Here is a 21,371-nt window from a genome sequence, read left to right on the forward strand (position 1 = left end):
GCACTGAGACTGAAGGCCTGGAGGTGGGAAGAGGAGCGCCGGAGGGTCAAGAGGGAGCCCACAGAGCCCTGGGGTGGAGCCTTCTGAGGCAGATAGGAAGCCTGCTAGCCAAATCTGACAGCTCTTGAGTCTCCTGCGAGTGCAGACCAAGGTCAAGGTCAAGGTCAAGGCAGGAATGGGGGGCTCGGCAGGCCCTGTCACTCATGTCACACAGGAAGAGTCTCCAGCACCCAGGGATTACTAGGCTCAAGGGTGACTCCCAAAGAAGGCAGGGTTCACCTGCAGGCCATGGAGCTTCCTGGTGGCTTCAGTCTCGGGTAATTTTTAATCAGTGCTGGTTATAAGTCATGGTTCACTAGATCAGTCTGAGCAGGGAGCTGGGAAGCCCTGGAACTGCATGCGTTCGTGTGTGTGTGTGTGTGTGTGTGTGTGTGTGTGTGTGTGTGTGTGTGTGTGTGTGTGTGTCTCACAGCCACACAGGGCACCAAGGACTCGAAGGAGCACACGACCACCCCCATCTACAGACGAGAAAACTGAGGTACACAAAGGAGAGCTGCCTGCCAGAGCCCTGGCCAAGGAGTGGTAACAAGTTGGCCCCAGAGCCAATTCAAAGAGCTTCCAGGCTTTAAGAGTGTCACAGCCCCCATGGCCCCTAGGGCCAGCACATCCCCGCCTTCCCCTCCCCTCAGTAACGTCCTGCCTCCTAGCCCAGGCCCCTCTCCACGTCACCTGTCACCCTGCCACACCTCTCCCGGCCCCTCCCCCTCCACACTCCAGGGCCTTCCAGGTGACCTGAATCCTGTACTAAACCAGCCTGGCCCTGGCCTCCACCTCCGGCTCTGCCCAGCCACCAGGCTCCCCTCCCAGCCTTAGGTGCTTTCCATGGCCCAGGGCAGGAGGGCAGATCCAGAACCCAGGGTACTGGCCTTTCTCAGCCTGTCCACAGCGACTCCAGGCCAAGGCTGGGGTGGACACCATGCTGGAGCACCCATGCTGCCTCCCTGGAGAAGGGACAGGTCACTACCACAGGAGACAAACCCACCCAGCCCAGCAGCGTGCAGCTGCCTCCATCTCCTCCGATGTCTCCCCCACCCCATCCCTGGTGGCGCCACCACTCCCAGCACCTGCTCTGTCCTCCCTGTCTATTAGCAGCCACACCTTGGTGTGCACCCACATTCCCCAAGGGCTGGCTTCAGGTCACACTTTAAGACACTGTGGATTCAGGCAAGGCATCTGGAAGCCTCAGCCCGCTCACCAGCAGACCCTATGCCTTCATGGGCTCACAGTCCCTACCTGGTCTCAATTTCTGTTCCTCCATTAGCCCCTCTGGACATCAACCACTCAGTCTCCGTGCCTACCCCACCCTGAGAGCTCCCTCACCCACTGCAGAGCCCAGTGCACCCTCAGCTTCAGCTCCAAGGCTGCCTGCCCTCCCACCCCGCTACCAACTACGCTTGCTCCTCACCAGCCAGGGCCAGGTGGTGTGGCACAACCCAGTCCTTGGACCAGACTGTGACACACTTAAGTGCTCAGTGGGCTATGGCTGGGTGATGGCTCTGTGTGGGTGACAGGGGAACCCTCCCAGCCTCCACCATGGCAACAGGCAGCAATCTTCCAATGCAGAAAGCCAGCCCATCTGTTCTCCAACAGATGGACCCTGAATGAGCTGAAAAATATAAAACCATAGCCATTCGGGCAGTGACACTAGCAAAGGCCTGGTGTGTGCCTGGCCCGGATACCTCCACTGGGAAGGCAGGAAACACAGCTTTGGGGGGGGGGGGTCCCCTCTCCCCACCAGGTGGAGGGCAAGCAGCTGTAGCAACATTTCACTAAAAAATGCAGGTGGTCACCCCTGCACCCTCGATTGCTGAATGGGAAACAAGAATCCAATGTGGACCAACTGACTACACACATCAGGGTTAACATCTGAAACCTGTTGCTCTGCCACAGCTGACTGGATGCCGGATTCAAAGAAGCCAGCCCATTGGCCAGCCTGTGGCCTATCACATGGCAGCATTCCCGAAAAGGAGGTTCTGAGCCAATCCGGTGTTCTCACTGGAGCCACACCCCACATACTTGGGCTGGGCCCAGTCAGAAGACAAAGGTGAGCCTGAACAGTCAACAGCTAAGTCTCAGGGTGGATGGCCTGGGTGAGGATCCCCTTGACCCAAGGGTCAGGAGGGTCATGCTTGCAGCTGAGGAGATCTTAGGACCTGCAGTAATCTGGCTGAGCTTTGGTCCGCCCATCTGTAAAACCAGCTGCAGAAGCTATTTGGAGACAACTGCTAAGACATGAGGGTGGACTGGGCCTCCAACAACACGCAGTCAGGACTCCTCTCCATGGGCCTCATCTCTGCACAGAGCCGTGCACCGAAGCATTTTGGGCTGATATATGCTGCTGATTTCAAAAGGGTTCAGCAAAAATGGGACATCTGTAATTTAGAAAGCAACAGTGGCACCTGGCAGCCTGGTCACAGCTGAGGACACTGGGGGTGGAAGCGTATTTTTCACCCTTTTTTGCACATGTGGGACATGTGAGTTCAAACCCAAATGACACAGCCCTGGACCCCAGATTCTGCCCTGAGGCCTGGCTCCTCCTGGGCACCAGGTCCACTTTCACTTCCTACGGAGGCTGCTGGCCGCCACACCATACCTGTTTTTGAGAAGATGAGCTGCAGAATGAGAGGCCGCCTGGTGACAATTCCTGAACCTCGGGGAAGGAAGTCCCTGTGAGGGGAGAAAGGGACAAAAGTTACTCATGTGTCTGGCTGGAGGAGCAGGAAGTGTGACCACACGGGGTGGAGCAACTGTGTCTTGCAAACCTCAGCAAAAACACCAGCTCCAGCTAGGCCCTGGGGAGCCCCCAGGACCTGGAGGGTCCTAAGGCCCCAGGGGTGGGGAAGCATGGGGGCTACAGGGACAAATTTCTAGGCTATGTTCATGTGAGAAAGAGATCAAGCTGGGTGTGGTGGCATACTTCTGAAATCCCAGCATTTAACGGCCAGGGATGTAGCTCAGTGCTACAGTGCCTGTCTGGCAAACATGAGGCTCTGAGTTTGATTCCTGGTACCAAAAAGAATACAAAGTAAGTGGAGCCGGGGATTTAGCTCAGTGGTTCCGCCACCTGCCCCACAAGTGCAAGGACTCGAGTTTGATCCCCAGTACCAAAAAAACCCCACAAAAAAAACAAAAACAAAAAACCCAGCAGTAAGAATGCAAGATAAATGAAATCCCAAGATTTAGGGGCCTAAGGCAAGAAGATCAAAAGTTCCAACCCAGCCTGGCCAACTTAGCAAGACTTTGTCTTAAAATAAAATATTAAAAGGGCCAGGGATTTAGCTCAGTGGTTTTGCCGCCTGCTGTGCAAGCACAAGGACCCGAGTTCGATTCCCGGTACCAAAAAAATAAAATAAAATAAAATAAAACATTAAAAAGGGTTGAGGATATACCTCAGTGCAAAAGCCCTGGGTTCCACCTCCAGTACCAAAGAAGAACAAGAGAGGGGCGGGGATTTAGCTCACTGGTTCTGCCGCCTGCCTCGCAAGCGCAAGGACACGAGCTTGATCCCTGGTACCAAAAAAAAAAAAAAAGAAGAACAAGAGACATCTCAATACATTTCCTACCTGTTTTAAATAACTGTCATACATGTATGACATAAAGGCAAAATAAAAGGAGAGAAGATGACAAATATGTCCAGAAAAGATAAATCTATGGAAGCAGAAGGCCATTCAGTGGTTGCCTGGGAGTGGGAACAGGAACTGACTGCAAAGGGAGGGAGAGGGCCTTCCGGGGATGATGTGAATGGTCTAAAAGTGTACCATGACGATGTTTACCGACGTTTACTGTAAATTTACTAAAAGTCAGAGCAAGTGCACTGTGGTAGGTGTTGTAAGTGACCCCATGTGCTTCACCGTGGAAATACACAGCCATCCTGGAAGACAAAAGCAGCCAGCACCGGCTATTTCTGAATACACCTGGACCGCAGCAGCATGACGAGCCCATCAGCCACCCTCTACCACTGAGAAAGGAAAACAAGAGTCCCTGGGGTCACTCAGGATCCGCATGTTTAGGGTTCACTGAAGCAGCAGGTCATAGTGGCCCACTCCTGTAATGCCAGCACTTGGGAGGCTGAGGCAGGAGGAACGCTTGAGCCCAAGAGCTCCAGAACAGCCTGGGCAGCACAGTGAGACCGGGCTGAGCATGGAACAACTGATACCGAGCAAGTGTGTCCGTATACAGCCAGTCAGCAAAGGATGTCACTAGCCAAATGCAAAGCAAACTGCCACTGCTATCTTGCCCAGCGAGGGAGAGGGGCGAATTCCCCATGTCGGGAGCCCCTGGAGGGTCCCAGGGGAGCGCTCGGTGCTCAGCCTGGGCTGGGGTTAGAACCACTGGAACACACAGCCGTGTGTAGCATGTGGGTGGCAGGTGGAGACAGCACATGGGGCATGGGGACACAGCGGTGACCACAAGACATGGGCCCGCACCCACCTGGGATCTCCACAGGCAGCAGGGCCAGGTGGTGAAGTCACAGGGCTGCCCCCAGCGACCCCCAGCTGGCCACCTGGCCCGCTTATAACAGAAGCAAGCGTGGTTACGGTGGGGGGAGGGGGGGAGACGAAAGACAAGTGGGAGCAGGACACGGAGGGAAGTGGACCCTAGGGCAGACTAGGAAGTCGTGACTTGGGGACAGGTTGGAGAGAAGGACCGACAAGGGCAGGAGGAGGTGGGACAGCAGGGAGATGGCCGGCCCCCAGACCAGTGTCACCCCTGCAGAGGCCATGGCTTTTGTCTCTGTATTCTGTTACCTACAGCCCTGGGTGGCAACGTCAAGTCAGAATACCCCACAGGCTCCACGTCACTGTGCCCCATCCCGGAGGATGACAGAGAGCCCGAGGGTCCTGTCTGCCCCTCGCTGAGCATGTCACGGCACGCCACCTGAGTGCCAATGCTGTGAGCGGGCCAGTGAGGAGGGTGAGGCGGGAAGCGAGTCCGTGCCAGGGCCAAGGCCAAGGCCAGATGCTCAGGGCTGTGAGGGCTCCAACTGGGCTGGCCAGGGAGGGGCCTCAAAAGGGGAACCGAAGATGCAGGCCACACGGTCAAGGCACCAACATCGGCTCCCCTGCGGTGGAGGCGGTGACACCAGGCTCACAGGCAGGGCCCTGAGAGGTGAGGACAGGAGGATCACTGATAGTCTGAGCCCAGTCTGGACTACATAGCAAGGCTATGTCTCAAAAAAACCAAAGATACAGGAGCAGCTGTGCTTGGATCGCCAACATCCGCCCGGTGCTGGGCCTGCCCTGTGGGTGCATCTGGACTCGGTCCTTGGCTTTCCTGAGCCGTGTTCTGTTATCCGGATGTTGCGTGCTCAGTGATACAGATGGAGCCTGGTCTGTGCAGCTTCTCACCAGGAGATGGAGATGGTGGGGGACTGCCCGGATTGGGGACGTCCCTAAGCACTCTGGAGACTCCCACTGCGACATCTGTCCTCGTTCCTCTGGCTGAGTCACAGGGCGGCCTTGGACTTGAACAGGCAGAACTGGTCTCTGGCGACAGGAATCAGAGCAGTGGCTTCCTTTGGGGGAACTGACTGGAGGGGGCAGGGGGAGCTTTCTGCCGGGGGGCATCTCAGGATGCATGCGTTTGTAAAACATCAAGCTGTTCGCTTAAGATCTGTGCCATTTACGATTTACAGGGCTTAAGTAAAAATCAGCAGAAGGTGGGGGGGGATTATGTGCTTACCTGTGCGAGGCCCTAGGTTCAAACCCCACTACTAAAAAAGAAAAGACACAGTTGTGACTCTGGGTAGAGCACTTTGGAGAAAAGCAAAGAAAAAGGTCATGAAAACAAGTAAGTATAGGAGGGGATGCTCATGAAGATAAAGACACAAAAGCACAGAGTGACTATGCCATTAAAATGTGCTCTCGGGCCGGGGATTTAGCTCAGTGGTTCCGACACATCCCCACACCCCCGGTGCCAAAAAAAAAAAAAAAAAAAAGCTCTCTGAGCCTGGCACAGTGGCACATGCCCATAATCCCAGCTACTTGGGAGGCTGAGGTGGAAGGATCACAAATTTGAGTCCAGCTGGGGCAACTCTGCTAACAAAACTTTGTCTCAAGATTAAAAACAACAAGGGCTGGGGATTTAGCTCAGTGGTTCTGGCGCCTGCCTTGCAAGCGCAAGGTCCCGAGTTCAATCCCTGGTACCAAAAAAAAAAAAACAAGGCCAGGGATTTAGCTCAGTGGTTCCAAGGCCTCCCTTGAAAGCGCCAAGGTCCAGAGTTCCATCCCTGGTACCAAAAAAAAAGATTAAAAACAACAATACAAACGTGCCTCGAAGAGTCCTTACAATTAGAAGAAAAGCTCAGATCTAAAGAACTTTAAAGCTCAGAAACAGGGGAGGGGACTAGTTAAATAATTACAGCCCGTCAGTAGGAAGAAAGAGCCTTTTATCTCCTGACAGGGAACTTCCTCTTGGGTGAACCAACAGAGGAGGGGGAAAGGTGCAGAAGAATGTCTGTGTTTTGCCCCTAAAGAAATAAAAAATGGGACACAATAGTGCCAGGGAGCTGGGGCCTGGGGTAGGGAGGCCTTGAATGTTCTTGGACATTTCTGAACTGTGCTTCATGTGCATGGATTATGCACAGATTACTGATTCCAAAAAATTCAGCTTTAAAATAAGAGAAGCTGCCAGGTGTGATGGCCCAGGCCTGTAATCCCAACACTCAGGAAGCTGAGGCAGGAGGACTGCTGCAAGTCTGAGGCCAAACTAAAGGACACAGCAAGATCCTGTCTCAATTCCCCCAAAAACAATAACATAAAAAGGCTGCCAGCCTTGAGCACTCGCTGTACATCAAGCAAGGAGCTAAGCACCATCCGTGGAATTACATTATCTGTGACCAGATCAGAGAGATGGGTCTGCTAGATCCGTCTCACAGGAGCAACTGAGCCACAGAGCGTGACACCTGCAGCAGGTCACAGCACTGCACAGATGATGCCTCAGGGCCCCAGCCTGGCCGGCAGGACGAGGAAGCCACAAGGCCTCCCTCTAAGGCTGTAGTGTCAGCTTTGCATACGCTGCTCTCTGACTGTGCTTTGGGTGCGTCTGAGGCGCCAGGCACAGTGAGGACAATGGTGACGCCCTAGACACCACCAGCATGCAGCCCAGACAAGGGACAATCAGAGCCTCAGAAGAACATGAGCGGGCATGATGCCCAAGGGAGGCCTGGCCCTGCAGAGGCTGGCTTGCTGGAGCCAAGGCCTCGGTGGCAGGCAGGTCGCATGGCAGGTCGGGAGCAGCAGGAGCCAGAAACTTGTGCAATGGCACTTCCTGAAGCTCCCGGACACCCAGCCTATGGGGCAGCCTCGGAAATAGCTCCCAGAGACCTCCCAGGGGGTCAATGGGGAGAGGCCTGGCCCCAAAGCGTCCTGGGGACATTAGGAACGCCTTCCCCTTCCCTGACCTGAATCACACTCCCAGGTCACCAAGCCCCTCCTGGTCCCTGGAAGCTACCCAGCTCCATCTCGGCTGCAGCTCATGAACCCTGCTGTCTGGCGCTCCAGCTCTCATAGCCACCTCAGTGCTGGGTGACTTCGGCAGGGCTCCCCTGAGCCTCTCTGCTCTCCACACACTAACGAGCTATCTTGTCACTTAGCTGCTTGTCAGGTGCTTATGCAAGCATTATGTCCCCACCATTCCCAGGCCTTGAACAGGTGCTGGCACACAGTAGATGCTCAACTAAGTGTCAATCCTTGTACACTTTAGTCCACCCTCCCTCCCTTCCCTATCATCTGTCTAAACACAGACGGAGCCTCTCTCCTGCAGAGGCCCAGGCCAGTCCTGCCCCATTCCAGGGTGGCCTGTCCCCTGCACCCCTGGCGCACTGGCCTCCCAGCCTTTGTAGGTGCTGTTCCTTCAGCCAGGAAACCCCTCCCACAGGCCCTGCCCACCTCAGCAAGGTCAAGAGGCCGTGGCTGGTGCCCGTCCCTCTCTCCCAACCCTGCCAACACAGCATGAGACAGAGGTCAGGGCTGGGCCAGCCCAGGACCCCTACCAGACCTGGACGACGGAGATCAGAGCCCAGGAGGCAGCCGGCACTCATGAGACACCAGGAATGGGCCCGGCTCAGCTCTTTCCTTGGGGCTATGTGGCCCCGGGCAGGTCACCACCTCTCTCTGGGCACTGGAGTGGCCATGTGGGGGACAGAAGGGTGTCTCCATCACCCAGCTGGCTCAGGGCCTGCTGCAGCTCACTCCCCGCCCACAAGCTGTCCTAGGCGTCCAAGATGGGCCATCTCCAGAAGGTGCTGGAAGCTGGACAGGGAGGAAAGGGTGAGGGCCACAGGGGCAGCTCAGGCCAGACTGTTTATTTATCATCTTTTGCTGGTGCCCAAGGCCCCCAGGAGCCCTCTGACTTTGAGCCCCCTGTGAGGGTGGGGACAGCCACATGCAGGAAGAATGGAGGCTGAAGCCACAGGCCTTCCCAGGGGAGGGAAGCCAAACAGATCTGCCATGGGGAGGAGTCAGCGGAAGCTGGGGTCACCTGTCACTGGGGCGCCTGGCCTCCCATCTCCCATCCCCACAGGGCAGGTCACACGGGGTTCTCTGGGCCTGAGGGGCAGGGAAGATGCATGTACCATGGGGCCCCCACTTCAGGGCCCTGCAGGAAGCACACTGAGCGCTGGCCACCCACACCTCCACTTCACAGAGGGCAGCCTGAGGCTCCAGAAGCACCCAATGAGGAAGGACAGAACCTGGCTGGCAGGTGTGTGGATGAGACCCGGATGAAGCACAGCCGGAGTCCGATGCACCTGAGGGCTCCTTTGCGGACTACAGAGCCCCACGCCCAGTACACAGGCACCCTCCGGACTGCACAGGCACCCCTACCAGGCTGACCCCCGGCATCCGCTGTGAGCTCTCACCACCCAGGCTTCACCCTTGGCACAGACCTGGACTCCTGCTGCCCCTCACTGCACCCCATCCAGCAGTGACCCCACTGGCTCTGTGTCTCCAGTGCCATTGATATCCAAGGCCATTGGTGGTCCCGTCATCATCTCCTGGACCTGCCCTGCCCTCCACGCTGTCACCCCTCACAGCAGCCACAAGATGCTGTGGACACAGAGCCAGAGCGGCCCCTTCTTTGTTCAGACCTCCCAGAGGTGATGAGGGGAATGGCCAAATCCTCCCCATGGCCCCCAGGCCTCACCCCTGCCTTTGCCCCTCCTCCCACTCCCCCCACTTGCCCACTCTACCCACACAGGCTCCCCCACTTTCCCAATCACACTGGGCACAGCCCACCCCAGGACCTTTGCACAGCCCACTCCCTTGGCTGGCAACCTCCTTTCTACTCACAGAGCAAGCGGGCAACTCCCAGCTGAACCTGTCCCCACCCCAGCCATTCACTCCACTAACAGCTCTGGGGTGGGGGTGGGGGGGGGTGGGGGGGTGTCTAGTTCCAGCCAGGTGTGGTGGCACACACCTGTAATCCCAGCATTTGGGAGGCTGAGGCAGGGGGACTGTGGTAAGTCTGGGGCTGGCCTGGGCTACCTAAAGATATCCTGCCTCAAAAACACAAACAGAAGGGCCGGGGATTAAGCTCAGTGGTACTGTGGCTGCCTCGAAAGTGCACGGTCCTAAATTTGATCCCGGTCCTAAATTTGATCCCCGGAACCAAAAAAAAAAAAAAAAAAATTCTGGCTCTCTTCTAGGCACCCAGCCTGGAGGCAGGCAGGAGGCAGGTGAGCAGCAGGGGTGGGACAGGGCCAAAGACCCGACTGCCCCTTGACAGCAAGGAGACTGAGGCTCAGTGAGGAGGCTGTGGCAGGGCCTGCTGGGCCTCACAAGCCCCCTGCTGCTCCCCACATCCCAAGCCCTGTGGCCCCTCCCAGCTCAGGAATCCTGCAGCTTTCCGGTGAGCCCCACCCCTGGAACAGTGCTCAGTGTCACCTGCTCCAGTCAAAGCAGGAAGTGGCCTACAGCAATGTGTGTTCTCAGCCCTGGGCTCCCCTACCCTGGCTGGAATCCAGGCTCTGCCATGTCCTTTCTGGACAATCCAGGCAGTCAGTCAGGCCACCTCTTGTGTGTGGCTCAGTTTCCTCACCGCTTACACACAGATGATGCCACCTGCTCAGCGGAGAGTTAAAAGACTGCAAAGCTCTTACCATGATGAGAGCATCTGCTCTGTACAATCAAAGTAAAATGCAATATAACTTGATTGGATTTTTCAGCTTCTGATGAAAAAACTTCTGAGGACCCCCAAGTGCTCCCCAAGGCCTCTGAAGCCCTGTCACCTCCATCCCCCCAGCCCTCATGTCCTCCTTGCTCACCCTCTCCAGCTGCATCAGTGAATGTGGCACAGCAGACAGGTCAAACACATCCTGCCCCAGGGCCTTTGCACAAGCTAATGAGCACCAAGGTTCTGGGAAGCCCAGCTCCCTGTGATGCCTCGGGACTGAGATGCCACCTCCTTAGAGATGCTGGCTGTCCCTGCCGATCCCTACCCTCTCCCATGGAACTGTTTTTGTTCTCCAAACCATTCACTAGCTGGGTACCTTTCTGCTTTATGTACATATCTGACATTTAATCACCCAGGCTCCGGGCAGATGCCCCACAACAACAGACCCACTGCCTGCATGGTTTGTGGGGACAGCCGACCACCTGCAGCAGCGCTTTCAGAGGGAGAATCATTACAGACATAATGCCCACCAGCGGGGACCTGGCCAAGACAACTCTGGGTCTGGAATGCCAGGCAGGCTGAAAGCAGAGTGGATGAGCTTCTGTGTCTGCATCTTGGCGTCTGGGGTCGTCTTGGGGTGGTGTATGTCTGTGTTTCCTGCCTGTGTGGGACAGCAGACCTGCTGTGGGTCGTCGGTGGCTGGGAATGGAAAAGTCTCTGGTTTATAGTCTCCAGTGTGGTGTGAATTTCAATCCTTTATAGCTTAGGTGATAACATTTACAACAGTCAAATAAACATGAAGATGGGCAGCTACACTGAGAAGCTCAAAGCATGTAGCTGACCAAGCACTGTTTTCCAGGTGGACAAGGAAAACTACTGGAATTTGGGGAACCCGGGCTCCCAGCTCTGTCCCCTTTGGAGTCCTGCCGACTTCGCCCTAACTGCTCCAGCCTCCTGGATGGCCGGAGTCCCACAGGCAGCCTGCCGAGTGCAGGCGGGTTGCCCTGGTGGCACAACCTCTCAGGTCCTGGGCCAGGTGTCCTCTCCCACAAAGGGGCTGTGGCAAGAACCAGGCCAGGGCGCAGGAGCCAGGCAAAGGGATGGCTCGGCGCATCTCTGCAGCCACCGCGTGCTCCCCACGGTCCCCGTCTTCAAGGCCCAGCAGTCCACCTGCCGGGGACTTGCAGGATAAGAGATGCAGCCCTTTTCTTAAATATGTGATTGTGGAACATGACATTTTAAATATGTTATACTCAGTTTTAATAAAAGACTTCATATGAAAAAAGAAAAGAGAGAGAGATGCAGCCCGAGGCACCTGGAGCATTCCAGGCCATCCTCCCTCCAGCCTCCTGCATTCAAGCAGAAGAGCAGACAGTGCAGTGACAGAAGGCCCGCCTGGGGACCATATCCCCCCCCCCCCCCGCCCCGCCCTGTTCTCAGCCCCGCCCAGAGCCCTCCCAAATGCACGTTGGATCACACCGCATGCGCATGCGCTTAAACCATCCAACCTGCTGGGGCCCGGTCGCTGTCATCCGGCCCTTTCCTGCTCCCTTGTTGCCATGGCTCCCTAGGGTCAGGAGACTTCTCTCAGGGCTGATCCCCCTGACTGAGCCCTTGCCTGGGAACACACCGCCCCGGCTCCGTGACTCCCCGGGGCCAGGCTCTGTCCCCTCTTCCTGCAGGATCTTTCTTCTCCTTTCGGACTCCCTGACGACAAGGCTCTTTGCTCTGCTCAGAGTCATGTTCCAAGCAGCCAGGCCAGTGTCCAGTGTCTCCGGGTACACATCACACACAGGAGCTGCATTGTGCTCACCCACAAGGGGTGTTCAAAGACCCTGACCATATGTGAGCCCCTGGCTTCCACCGTCAGCAAGCCCCCCCCCAAAAAAGTGTAACCAACCTCAGAGTTCATGTAGGAGTGGCTAGACTTAGGGCAAACTGTGGGGCAAAGGAACAATAAACAGCCATAAAAAAAGAGCTGGGCAAAGTAAGACATCACAAGATCTGTCAGCACCTGAACATCACTCAGCCTGCCCCAAGGACTCACGGGTGTTTGAGCTTGAGTTCCAGATTTACTGCTCATCATACAATGATTTTTCCCTCTTACAAAGAAACAAACAAAAAGAACTGGGTAAGGGAAATAAAAGTCATTCAACAGAATAGCTGGTGACACCAACACCCCAATTTCAACAACGGATGGAACAACTAAAAGAATGGTCAATAAGGAAATAGGAAATATGAGCAACACCATAAACCAACACGTCCTAAGAGTCCTGTACAATCCACGCTACCCAAGAGCAGTAAAGCACACACTGTTATCATTGCATAGGGAACACGCCCGTGATGGACCACAGATATTTGAGGCCACACCATAAACCAAGACTCAATAAATATAAAAGCGCTCTAGTCAAACAAAGTATGTTGTGTAACAATAATGGAATGGAAAGCTGGGCATGGTGGTGCACATCTTTAATCCCAGCACCTGGAGGCTGAGGCAGGAGGATCACCAGGAGTTCAAGGTTACCCTGGACTACATAGTGAAACCCTGTCTCAAAAAAAAAAAATAGGGGGCCGGGGATTTAGCTCAGTGGTTCCGCTGCCTGCCTTGCAAGCACGAGGACCCAAGTTCAATCCCCGGTACCAAAAAAGAAAAAAAAAAAAATTAACACAATGCTAAATAACCACTGAATCAAAGAAGCAATTATAAGGGGTAAGGAAATCCTGTGAGGTAAACAAAAATAAAAACACAACATATCATGCCGGGGATTTAGTTCAGTGTCTCCGCACCTGCCTGGCAAGCGCAAGGTCCTGAGTTTGATCCCCAGTACCAAAATAAAAATCAAAAAAACAAAAAACCCCACAATATATCAAAGCTTATCAGTTGTATCTAAGGCAGTGCTTAGAGAGAAATGTATAGATGTTAGTGCCTATATTAAAAAAGAGGGGAGTAGAGAGAGGGCCGGGGATTTAGCTCAGTGGTTCTGCCGCCTGCCTCGCAAGCACAAGGTCCTGAATTCGATCCCCCCCCCGTAACCCCCCCCCAAAAGAGGGGAGTAGGGATGGAGCTCAGTGACAGAAAGCACATTTAGCATGCACAACATTCTGGGTTTGATCCTCAGCACACCACCACCTAGATAAATAAATGAAAGAAGAAAGACTTCAAAGCAATAAATTAACCTTCAACTTCAAGAATGTAGAAAAGAAGACCAAACCAAACCTCAAGTACACAGATGAAGGAAATTTTAAAGATTAGAGAAACAATAAATAAAATACAGAATAGAAGAATAATAGAGAACTAGGCATGGTGATACCCACAATCCCAGCACTTGGGAGGCTGAGGCAGGAGGATCACTGGGAGTTTGAGACCAGCCTGGGCTACATGGTGAGTTCAAGGCCAGCCTGGACTATATAGCAAGAACCGGTCTCAAAATACCAAAACAAAAAAAGCAAAAAACCCCACAAATCAGCACAATGAACTATTATTGTTGTTTGGTGGAGCATATCATACACACCTACTAGATCCTTTGATTCATGGTGTTGTTCGTATTCCTCATACTCAAGTAGGGTAAATGAGAGACAATAAATGGGCCGGGGATTTAGCTCAGTGGTTCTGGCGCCTGCCTCGAAAATGCAAGGTCCCGAGTTTGATCCCTGGTACCAAAAAAACCAACCAAAACAGAAAAGAAAAGAGAAAGATGGGGCTCAGTGGTACAGCACCTCCCTTACACACACAAGGCCCTGGGTTCAATCTCTAGTACCACAAAAAAAGAAAAAGGAAAAGAAAAGGGAGGGAGGGAGGGAGGGAGGGAGGGAGGGAGGGAGGGAGGGAGGGAGGGAGGGAAGGGGGAGGGGAAAAGAAAATGACAATCCATGGAAGGGGAGAAAATATTTGCAAATTATGTTTCAGGAGAGACTGGTATCAGGACTATATAAAGAATCATTACAACCACTTGGGAGGCTGAGGCAGGAGGATCACAAGTTTGAGTCCTGCCTTGACACTTAAGAGAACTGTTACAAAAGAAAAAAATCCAAAGGGCTGGGGATGTAGCTCAGTGTAAAAGCTCTGGGATCAATTCCTAGTATGGGAGGAGGCTTACAAATGAACAATAAAGACAAATACCCCCAGTTTTAAAGGGGCAGAAGATCTGAACAGACTTTCTACAACAAAGATACACAAATAGCCATGAAGCACATGAAAGGTCATCATTATTCTTTAAGGAGATGCAAAGAATCCACAATGAGATAAACGCACTTCACACCCACTGCGAGGCTAAACCAAAAAAGACAAATACTAACAAGTATTGGAGAGGACATGGGGAAATTGGGGCCCTCAAACACTGCTGTGAGAACCTAAGACGGTGCAGCCACACAGGAAGAGTCTGGAAGTTTCTTAAAATATTAAATAATTGTTAAGGGTTACCACATAACCCAGCGGCAATGCCACTGCTAGGTTTGTTTATACCCAAGAGAAATGGATATATGGATCCACCCAAGGACTCACACGTGAGGATTCACAGCAGTATTATTACTAAGTCAAAGGGCGGAAAGGAAATGCCCATTAGCAGATGAACAGATAAACAAACTGAGTCACAGGGACCCAAGGCAATATCAGGGCATAAAGGGGAATGAAGGGCTGGGGTGGGGCTCACAATGACTGTTTGCCCAGCATGTAGGAGGCCCTGGATTCCACCCCAACACTGCAAAAAGAAAAAAATCTATCATGAGCTGGGGATGGAGTTTTTTCCTGGCATTGCTGAGGTTCAATCCCAGGTCTTGCAAAAAAGAATGAAGCACAGGTGCTTACTGCAGTCCTGAGAACTCAGTGAGCCAGGAAGCCGCATACCAGAGCCACACACTGTGCCATCCCACAGCAGGTCGGCTCACAGAGACAGTGGGAATTAGTGGTCACCAAAAGCAGGGGGCGGGGGGGGGGGCTGCTTAACGGGGATGAGGTTTGGGGAGATTAAAATCCGCTGCAATTAGATGGTGGGCGATTGCATAACTGTGAATATACTGCATTCCTCTCCCTCTTCCTCTGCAGGACTCAACACAGACTCAATCCCCAGCTAGGCGAGCACTCTACCACTGAGCTACATCCCCACTCTTCTTACTTTCAGGGTCTCACCAAGTTGCCCAGCCGGCCTCAAACATACAATCCTCCTCCCTCAGCCTCCCAGAGTGCTGGGATGACAGGTGTGCGGCACCAGGCCTGGTTTGAAAAGTACAGGTTAAAAAGATAATGTTGGGGTGGGGGCAGAGCTCAGTGGGAGACCACTTGCCCAGCATGCACGGGGGCCCAGCTCAGTCAGCAGCTTGTCTTGGGAACTCGGCTGATGTGCCTGTGGCCCTCAACACCCTGATGGATAAAACAAAGCAGAGAGGGCTGGGAATGTAGCTCAGTGGTGCCACCACCTGCCTCGAAAGCGCAAGGTCCTGAGTTCGATCCCCAGTACCAAAAGAAAAAAACAGAGAGACCAAGAGAAAGGGCAACTTATAGTTCAACAAAAACATTTAAGAGAAAGGGAAACAGCAAGCACAGGGGCTCCCCAGGAAGGGCACAGGGCCAGCCTGCTGGTAGAGACCCCAGCCAACCACTAGCCCTCTAAGAAGACCCTGTGCTGACCACAGCCACACACACACACCCCACAGCGGCCCTCCCAGTGGTCCTCCCCCTGAGCTGCCGCTTCTGCAGTGAGTTGTGTGACCATGTGCCTGTCCTACCCGCGGGTGAGGGCCTGGGTCAGGGCCTGGCATGGAGCAGGCCCCGCCACCTTTGCTGAGTGAGCTCCTTAGCAATGGAGGTGGAGGCGGATCATAAAGTTGCAGGAGGGAGAGGGAGGGGTTCCCTATCACCTGCGACAGCTGGGCACATGAGAGTGCGGGCACACCCAGGAAGAGGCCGCACCATCACCATCCGGTACTCCCTGCCAGTGGGTAGAGATGACAACGCAGGAGGAAACAGGCAGAACAAACACAGGGAGTGATAAGTGCTTCCAAAATAAATCAGAGAGGCGCCGGCAGGACAAAGTGGCAGGGAGAGGACATTACAGCAGACTGGCCCGGGGAGCCTCTTAGTGAGGAGACACTTAACAGAGGCCTGATGGAACCGACTAAATGAACCACAGGGCTGAGGGGAAGAAGGGTCCAGGAACAGGAAATAGCATGTGCAAAGGCCCTGAGGTGGGGGCGGGGCCTGAAAGGGCTGAGGCCCTGGGCTCTATCCTAGTAATGCAAAAAGAAAAAAGAAGAGGGGGAGGATTTAGCTCAGTGGTGCCACCGCCTGCCTACCAAGGGCAAGGACCTGAGTTCAATCCCCCCACACACCAAGAAGCAGGAAGGTGGTGGGGGTGGGGTGGGGTGGGGTGGGGGGGTGGCAGGAGATCATCAGCGCCTTGGGGGCTGCTGGCTGGTCTCAGCTTTTGTCAGAGGAAGCTGGGTCCTTGGAGAGTTCTTAACAGGGAAAGGGCGGTCAGATGAGGCTCTGTATCCAGAGATTCTGTACCTTCAGATTCAACCAACTATAGATGAAAAATATCTGAAAGCCAGGCATAGTGGTGCACGCCTGTCATCCCAGCACTGGAGAGACTGAGGCAGGAGGATCACCATTAGTTAAAGGCCACCCTGGGCTACATAGTGAGACTTGGTCTCAAAACAAACAGTATCCGGGAGGGTCTACAAAGGTTCTAAACAAATACCACTCATATTATATCGGGGACTTGAGCGCCTGAGGGCTGCAGTGGCAGCGGGGGTCCTGGCACAGATCCCCATGGGTCCTCAGTGCTCCCTCAGCCCATACATGGAGAACTGGCTCTTGGGGGGGGTGTCAAAGGTCAGATGATACAAGAAGGGGATGAAGACAGCCCTGTGGCAGGGGGACGGTGATGGTGGAGGAGACAATATGTTATTATGAAACTTAAAATCCCCCCTGCAGTGGCACACACTTATAATCCCAGCCACTCAGGAGGCTGAGGCAGGAGGATCACAAGTTCAAGGCCAGCCTGGCCAACAGAGCAAGACCCTGTCTTAAAATAAAATACAAAAGCTGAGAAAATAGCATAGTGGTAGAGTGCCTGCCTAGCATGGGTTCAACCCCACACACCACAAAAACAAATCAGAAAACTAATGAGGCTCTCCCTGTACTAATTGTGCAAAGACACTGTTTTCTTCTTTGTAGAAATCAGCAAGCTGATTGTAAAACATATATTTAAAGGGCCTAGACTAGCCAAAATAATTTCAGAAAGGAACAAAAGGAACTCACAGTGGCCTGCTTTCAAGACTGAGCAGAAAGCTACAGTACTAACTAAATGTGGCGTTGGCAATGGGACAAATCCACGGGTGAGGGTTTAAGCGAGTCCAGAAAGGGGCCAGGGGTTTAGCTCAGTGGTTCCGGCGCCTGCCTTGCAAGCACAAGGTCCCAAGTTCGATCACTGGTACTGTAACAACAACAAAAAAAACCAAAAAACCAGTATCCAGAAAGGACCCGCGCAAATCTGGCCAACTCCTGACAAAGGCAACTCCAGGAAGAAAGGATGGCCTTTTCTATACATAGAATCCTGCTCCATGTCTTAGTGCACGGCTGTAATCCCAGCACTGGGGAGGCTGAACCAGGAGGATCGCTACAAGTTCGAGGCCAGCATGAGCCACATAACAGGACTATGTCTTGAAAAAACCAAAGAATCACTTGCCAGTGGGGAATCTAGCCAGATGACACCATCACCAAGAGATCAAGGTCACCCTTACTGCAACACGTCCTGTTGACATGGACCCCATAGGATTGGAAGGGGCCTCACTGATTGTTGCATGTTCCCCTGAAATTAGCAACCCCAGCCAGTTTTGAGAAAATATCATATAATCAGTGAGGGACAGTCTACAAAACGCTGGAGTCCTGAGAGACAAAGGGAAGGAGCATCACAGAACAGGGGAAACCACAGAGAGGTGACCACTAAATGCCACGCAGGACCCTCAGACGGGAAGGGGACAGTCGGGAAAAGCTAATAGAACCTGAAGGAAGTCCCGCTTTAAGGACAACAAACCAAGGTCCTGCTATTCTTAGTCAAGAGAATCCTACGAGGGCGGGAAGCTGAGTCAGGGCTGTAGGAAGCTCCCAGTTACCTTTGCGGCTCTTCCATGACTTTAAGCCTTATTTATTTTCTGCAAACCTAGTGATTCCAACACAATAAAAAAGAAAGCTACAGGCCAATGTCCTTGATGAACACAGATATAAAAATCTTCGCCGGGTGTGGTGGTGCACACCTGTAATCCCAGTACTCAGAGGCTGAGGCAGGAGGATCGCCATGAGTTTGAGGCCAGCCTGGGCTACATAGTGAGTTCAAGGCCAGCCCGAACTGCACAGCAAGACTTTGTCTTAAAAAAGCAAAAAATAAAGAAAAAGAAATACAGTATAGGAAAAATATCTTGCCAGCATCACACACTGATAAAGGTGGTTCCCACGCAGAAAACAATAGAAGTCTCCTCCTCACTCTGTGAGCTCATGGGATGAGGCTTTTGCTATTTTTTTTCCTAGTACTGGAAATCAAACTCAGGACCTTGAGCTTGCCAGGCAGGGCAGGCACAGCGCCTGCTAAGCTACATTCCCAGCCCTGCTTTATTTTTACCATAAGGTGTCAAATAATTCCATTTAAAAACTTAAGCTAACACATTGGTTTTTGTCCAGCACTGGGGGCAAATTCCCAGAGCCTCCTCACCGCAGAAAGCAGCCTGCCGTGAACTCCTTGGTGGCCTGGGCTGGGCAGGGCCACCGGGTAATGCCACAGAGGCCAAGGCCACTGAAGCTGGCCTTCCGTCTGGCTGGCTTCTGCCCAGCTGTGCACCTTGGACCACAGGAAGACACCTCAGGCTGGGCAGCAGCACATGCTATCTGGTCACGGTCCCCCGGCCTTTTTTTTTTTTTTAAATGGTATCAAGGATGTGTATTGAGCTACCTCCCCAGGCCATTTTAATTTTTTGTTACATTTTGAGACAGGATCTGGCTAAGTTGTCAAATTGCCCAGTCAGGACTGGATTTGCAATTCTCCTGCCTCAGACTCCCAGAGTGCTGGGGTTACAGGTGTGCACCACCAGGCCCAGCTCCCTCATCTGAATTTATGGCTCTCTGGAACTGCATGGTGCTACTACAATTTCAAAGGCACCGTCCCTAGGCCAGGAAGCTGCCACCCTCTAACAGGACCCTGTCTATGTGCACGGAGGGCAGGAGCCCCACGGGCAGGACAGGGCAGACAGCCCCAGGAGCACACTCAGCTCTGGTTTCTGTGTGCCGGGTCCCCCTCAGGGCTCTGTCAGGGCTGGCCTGGCCGTGCCAGGACATATCACTTGGCAGGCGAGTGTCACCCAGCTGGGCCTGTTCCTGCCCTCTCTGCTTCCCTGCCAGCCTGGCAGCTCTGAAAGCCTCTTATTGCTGGGCAGTGTGTCACGGGGCAGGCAGGGTCTCCAGGGCATGTCCTCCTTATCAGGGTGGGGGTGTCCACCCTGTGGGTTCCTGTCCTCAACCCATGTGCTCAGTTAGAGCCTGGCTGACACAAAGGGAGCTCCGGTGCCCACACCTCCCATAGCCACATGGTCCCTAGGGAGGGCACAGCCAGCGCCAGCCGAACGGGACCCCAGTCAGCCCAGCCCGGGGACCCTGCTCAGCCTTGGCCCATTATTATTTTCTCTCAGCCCTACTGAGACTCTCTTTGTACCAAGAGGGACAAGGCTTAGCCCTGCCCAGGAGGAAGATGCCCTTGGTTCTGGGGCCCTGAATGCCACAGGCAGGTGGTGAGCCCTAGAAGGTAAGTCTCAGGGCTGTTGCCTGGCTCCTGCTCAATAAATCTGCTGAAATTCAATTCTGGGCTTTTTAATTTTTGAGGCAGGGTCTCACCATGGAGCCCCGGTGAGCCTTGGAACTTGCCATCCTCTCCCTCAGCCTCCCGAGTCCACACTCAGGTGCGCGTGACCACACTCAACTCTGGTTTCTATGTACATTCATTCAGCAGGAACATGAGCTCCTTGCAGTAAGCGCTGCCCTGGAGGAGCTGGCATTCCAGGGGTTCCCAGGGGCAGGAGGACAAAACAACACATCAAGGATTTATGGGGCTAAACAGCCCCAAGAACATTCACCGAGGCACCAGCTTGGGAGAGGCATGGGATCCATGTGGCCAGGGCTCGGGGACAGCAGCTCAGCCAGATCTGCATAGGGGCCTAGGGAGGGCAGGGAGGGCAGGGAGAGAGGGACCTCGACACAGGAGGTGTGCAGGGTGGAAGAGCCAAAGGCCCAGGCAGCCAGGAGGTCACGCAGGTGCAGGGGAGAACAGAGGAGGTGACAGCAAGGTGACAGGCCCAGTGTGCCAAGGAAGGGCTTGGCTTTGCTCTGAGCAAGGCAGGGATGGCGCATGATGGGAGGACCCTGACCTAATCCAAACCTACTCACCCAACCCTGGCAGTGATGCTGCCGCTATGGCCAAGCTCAGGGCCACACAGCCACTGCTTCCGCCCGCCCTTCTGTTTCCTTCCCTCCCCCACTCTATGAGGTTCTCCACGCCAAAGTGCACCTGAAGTCCTGAGAACACACGACTGGAAGCAGCCTCAATGTCCATCACAGGAGGCTGGGGCATAGGTGAAGGGGCCTGTGGACCATGGAGCACTATGCGGCCTTGAAAAAGAAAAGAAAGCACCCTAGGAACCAGGGTGTGAGCCACAAGCTAGGGCCCAGAGCCAGGCAGGAGGGGCACAAAGGTACAACAATTTGCCTGTTGCCTCCACCAAGAAGCACTCCCTGACTTGCCTTTCCCACTCCAGCATCTCCCACGCACTTCCGGCCGCCCCTCACTGCAGGTCAGGGAGCATTTGAGCCTCTCTCACTGTGCCAGCCCCTTCTTCCATTCCAGTGGTTGCCTCTGTCCCTCGCTGTGGTGGCGCCATTCTTTACCACAGATGAACAAATACTTGTAAGAAATGGATAAGGACGGAGATGTGGAGACTATGACCTTCCAGATGTCCCGTCCCTAGGACCTGAGAGGACAGCCAGATAGATGACTCACGCTGAAGCCAGGGTGAAGTACAGGCCCTGGAGCACAGCCGCAAGGTTCAGGTTCAAGTCCCTCCACACACACCCCAGTGTCGAGGACCAGCTTTGGGCCTTGATTCCCTCCCTGGGAAATGCAGTCAAGGCCAAACCCAAAGTGTTTGAGGCCCCTTGTACC

At 53.9% G+C, this 21,371-nt stretch overlaps 1 protein-coding gene across 14 annotated transcripts in view; it reads right to left on the minus strand.

Moving 5' to 3' along the window:
* Positions 1-21,371, minus strand: part of Dnm2 (dynamin 2) — a 69,974-nt gene that overhangs the window by 41,517 nt on the left and 7,086 nt on the right. For all 14 annotated transcript variants that reach the window (XM_087201618.1, XM_087201616.1, XM_087201619.1 and 11 more), the window contains exon 2: positions 2,654-2,727. In XM_087201618.1, the coding sequence (XP_087057744.1) occupies positions 2,654-2,727 (74 nt within the window). The remainder of the gene's footprint in view (positions 1-2,653; positions 2,728-21,371) is intronic.

Source organism: Heterocephalus glaber, unplaced genomic scaffold (genome assembly GCF_053883595.1).
Source record: "Heterocephalus glaber isolate CG9 unplaced genomic scaffold, H.glaber_assembly_v1.0 deba00001760, whole genome shotgun sequence".
NCBI lineage: Eukaryota > Metazoa > Chordata > Mammalia > Rodentia > Bathyergidae > Heterocephalus > Heterocephalus glaber.